This window comes from Anopheles bellator, chromosome 1, assembly GCF_943735745.2.
Source record: "Anopheles bellator chromosome 1, idAnoBellAS_SP24_06.2, whole genome shotgun sequence".
Taxonomy (NCBI): domain Eukaryota; kingdom Metazoa; phylum Arthropoda; class Insecta; order Diptera; family Culicidae; genus Anopheles; species Anopheles bellator.
In genome coordinates this window covers 15,610,466-15,614,805 of record NC_071285.1, presented here as the reverse complement: position 1 = coordinate 15,614,805, position 4,340 = coordinate 15,610,466, and the positions used below count along the sequence as shown (strand labels likewise).

At 54.2% G+C, this 4,340-nt stretch overlaps 1 protein-coding gene across 4 annotated transcripts; it reads right to left on the bottom strand.

The window, feature by feature from the left end:
* On the bottom strand, nt 1-3,920 carry LOC131207663 (protein HID1). Of its 4 annotated transcripts, XM_058200312.1 has the most exons (6): nt 3,792-3,920; nt 2,532-3,608; nt 2,374-2,464; nt 1,760-2,313; nt 1,376-1,510; nt 1-1,213 (listed from the first exon to the last, which is right to left on the bottom strand). In XM_058200312.1, exons 1-6 carry the CDS (start codon nt 3,855-3,857, stop codon nt 812-814), a joined length of 2,325 nt encoding a protein of 774 aa, XP_058056295.1. In that variant the 5' UTR covers nt 3,858-3,920; the 3' UTR covers nt 1-811. The 4 variants fall into 4 exon arrangements, with proteins under 4 accessions (XP_058056295.1, XP_058056279.1, XP_058056287.1 ...); XM_058200296.1 differs by having other exon boundaries at nt 1-1,309; nt 1,361-2,313; XM_058200304.1 differs by having other exon boundaries at nt 1-1,689; nt 1,744-2,313.
* Nucleotides 3,921-4,340: the final 420 nt, after the last annotated feature.

The window sequence follows — 4,340 nt, the reverse complement described above, 5'->3', positions numbered from 1 at the left end:
AATATGCATTTATATCATAGGTCGGATACCTAGTTCTTGCTGGTTATGATCGATTTGATTTAAATTACGTCAGCCCACACATACTCGGCGATTCTTCTCCGCCCCTTGCTATCTTCTAAAGATACCTTTGTAGACACTTTTGCTCAGACTTTTCGCCACCAGTCGGCCGACTCCGGTGAATCCGTTGCGCACTTGCGTATAAATTACGTTACACCCCTATGGTACAGGGCGGGAGGAATTAAAGTGTTATAAGGACGAATGTATTATTCAAAATGCACATTACGTGAGGCAGGATCGGTTAGAAGCAAGTAGACTAGTGATAAGCTGCGTCATTTGATGCCTGCTGCCTGCTCTGCTGCCAGAACTCGGGAAACACACGTACACGAGAATATAAGGATATCTGTCGCTTAGAGGGCCACAGTAGGGGTGCTGTGCTGGTAGGGTCATGCTCTCTTCGTGTGTTAAAGCTTCTGTATTCTTCTGTATTAGTTGTTAAGCTTAAATATCTAACGCGTTCCTTGGCGGCAGCGATACGCGGGCACATAAAAATGTCGCGAAATAGACGAAGAATGTACTGGAATTATAGTTTGGGCTTTTAAGGGAGTCGGTTTTCGGATAAGGATGTCATTTAATTTAGCGTCCCCTGCCGTGGGGCTGGGTTAAACTTCACCTTATTTCTCTCTCTCTCTCTCTCTTTCTTCCAACGGGAATGATCACACGGCGTGTAAGTAGTTTGTTCGAATGTTTGCGTTACGTTACCTTCGGAATCCGGAGCAGTGGGGAGGAAGTTTGTTCTCCGCCCGCACCCACCTCAGACGCGCTGTATCTCGAATAGTTTTACCTCCGTGTCGTACCAGACGGCCGGATCGACGTTGCGCAGATAGATCACGCCCCACATGTACGTCCGGAACCAGGCGGTCGTGCCTCCGTTCGCCTGGTATTTGCGGATCAGTATCGGGTGCGGTACTGGTAGCAGGCCGACCAGCGTACCGTGCTGCAGAAACTTCAGTATCTCCGACTCATCCGTCAGGCCCTTGTCGATGCAAATCTTCTCCACCTGCGGCACCAGCACCTGTAGCAGCCGCATGATGGTCTGCAGCGGAAGTTTGGAACGCCACGATTGCACCCACTCCGGGCTCGGTTGCCACAGTTTGGGCTGCGGACCGTGTGGCGCAGGCGTCACGCGGATGCTGCCCCGCTGGGCAACCGATCGCTTCAGTGGCGATGGCGTCTTGGCCGGAGAACCACCACTCTTCGGTGAGCCACCCTCCGGTCCTGATGTCGGCACCGGGGTCGGTGTGCCACAGTCCTCATCATCGTCAGCGTCACCGGAAGTAATGAGCTTACCGTTGGCACTAACCGGCGACGGACTGGCAGCGAGCGAATCGGGCGAAGTGGGATGGGCCGATTCACGCTCCGTAATGTGGGCCAAGTCGGGCGTATCGAGTAGTGTCGCCTGCAGCGTTCCCGGTTCCGCTTCCTGGGCCGGATGTGAACCTTCCATCGATTCCTCTACGATGTCACTGCGGGCATCATCATCGGCCCCTGGGGCGCCGGATGAGGATCCGCCCTCAGCACGCAGCGCCATCCGTCCTGCCCGATCGTTAATGTCCTCCACTTCACTGTCATCGCCGGTGCCGCCGGTGCTAGCCACCGATTGGCGTGATTCAGTCCCGGGCCCGGTTAGTGCTGCCTTGCGCTGCTGGTAATCGGTAGCAGCATCGTCACTGCCGACCAGACCACCACGCGCTCCTGCCGCCGCCCCATGACTAGAGCCACTCACTCGGCCGCCGTGCGCTCCACCACCCTTGCGGTTGCTCAGACAGCGCGCAATTCCGGCCGCATCGGTCGGTAGGTTGGCAAGCGCGTGAAAGACTTGCCGCTTCCGGATGATCGTGTAGACGAGGTTCGAGTTCCCGTCGAACTGGTACTGGATGATGTTGTTAAAAATTTCGAGCAGGAAAAACACCAGATGGTGGTTGGAGGGGGCCGAGTAGAGGAACCACGGTGTGCTGAACGCTTCCAGTAGGTGAAGCAACTTGATGCTGGCCACCATCGAGAGGGTTTTCAGATACGGCGAAACGTTCACCAGAATCGTCAGCAGGCAGTCGAACAACGGTTGCAGCCGCTGGTGTCCGGTGGCGATGATTTTGTGGAAAACCGTTATCAGCAGATCGGCGTGGGTCCCGGTGAAGACCGGGATGTCCATTGGTACGGTAGCCGTGTAGGGTTTGTTCAGCCGAACGCCAAAGTTACGCTCACCCGAGAGAAGCAACAGAATGAACACGCCGATGTGCATCAGCCCGACGCGAGCTGTAAGATCGGAAAACGGATCGTTAGGCCGTGGTAGCGCACATTGGCAGCAGGACTTACACTGATCGGCCCGGGAATCGTTCAGATGATATAGTATCGGCACAAGGATGTCCAACACATCGCTGCTCTTCAGCACAAAGTAGAGGAATTTCTGAGGACATAAGAAAATACCATCAGATCGCCGCATGATCGTGGTCGCTGGGGACCCACTACCGTACCTTGTTGTAATCGCAGATCTTCCAGAAGAATACGAGCAGCTCCTGGTGGCAGTGGAGCCGTTTGGTGGAGTTTGGTAGATAGCTCTGCACGAGTGGATTGTTCAGCAGTCGCGTTACGCCCTTCAGGATGAACTGAAAGTCGTCGTCCCGGTGGATCCGTGACAGATAGTTGATGAAAAGATTGTCCGCGATCGTGCTATCGTCGTGCGTGTATGCAGAAGATTGACTTCCGGTCGCAGGGCCGTTTCCCGTGATATCGTGATCAAGCGTAACGATCAGAATTTGCAGACAAACTTCGACCAGCGGTTCGAGTGTGTCCGTGAACAGCAGATGGTTGTACGGGACGCCCATACCGACGGGGTCGTAGGCGCAGACCGTGTTCAGCAGCGAGGTGAACAGGGGCAACGCATGCCGATTGTCCGCGCTGGTAAAGTGCACGATCCAGCGGTTGGGCTCTTCGCTGGCCGTCGGTGGACGGTACATCGTTTCGCTGAAACACGTCAGCAGCAGCTTCAGCAACTCGGTGCGCCGCGAATCGAGGTTCCCGTTGCGCGGTGGCGATTGCGCAAAGCCCACGCCAGCCTCCCAGATGTACTCGCAGCTGTCGATGGAGTTCAGCTCCTCGGCCTTCTCGGGACCCGACTTCCGATAGCCCACGACGCTGAAGTCGGGACAGAACAGTAGATCGCAGATCGCGTTCAGGAGGCTTTGGGCGAGCGGTATCGACGGAGAGCTCGCCGGGTCCTCTTTCTCGCCCCCCGCCGACGATGACGAAGGTAACGATGACCAGAAAAAGTCTTTCCACTGGGCGTCCTCGAAGATGTACGGCAGGATGCGGGTCAACAGCCGGACACAGTTCAGCACGGTTTGCTGTTCTGCCTGCGTCCGGCAGCTGTTGTCCACCGCCCGCACCATCCGCTCGGTCGCCTTGTAGCAGAGCGTGGCCAAGTTCGAGGGCATCACATCGCGCACTTTGCGTATCTCGTTGGCCGGCACCAGCGCGAACACGTCCTGCACCGGGGTGTTGTGCTCGCACCAAAACTGTTCCCAGAATGCGTCATCGCTCGCATCGATCGGCTGCGTTCCCACGTGATGACGCAGTTCCGTCGTGGGCGTTCGTAGGGCATGGGGCCGGAGATGGGAAGGGTAAAGAGAAACAAGCCATATGTTTAGTGTGCTGTGTGTATCGAGGAGCGATAGTCCGAGCTAAGTCCACGAATTAACCTGCTTTCGTGTTCCCGCCACCAACCAATTGCTCACCTGACTTTTGCTGGTCAGCTGGACGATGGCTTTGCGAAAGTTTAGCTTCGTGTCCGTGTTTCCCATGGCCTATTTATCGATCGATCAGTCGCGAGTGGCGAACCGTCGACGGCTGGATTTCGCTTTTCCTACTGCGCTGGAATGCTTCGTCTCATCGGCTCGGTTATTGGCTTTTTTAACGCTTCAACTTTCAATCGATCACAACCTCGTAATCGTTGCAACTGGTCGGAAAAATGCAAATCTCTACAAAAAGGCAAATGGAAAATGGAACCGATTTAGCAACGAACTACCAAATGTAAGCAAACAACTGTCAGTTTTTTTGCCACGAAAAATGGTGGCTTTTCGCCCTTTCGCCTTTTCGCCTTCCTGCAGATTTAACAGATTTAACTGTGACCGTTTTTTCTTATATGGTAACAATTGATCGAGTGAATCCGAGTGATTCCAAGTAAATCCGTTCCTAGTGGAAAAACACAATATTTATCAAGCTGTTGATTAAAAGAGAAGTTGTTTGATTAGTGCTAGTTAGATTCTTTGCTCGATAGAGTTAGT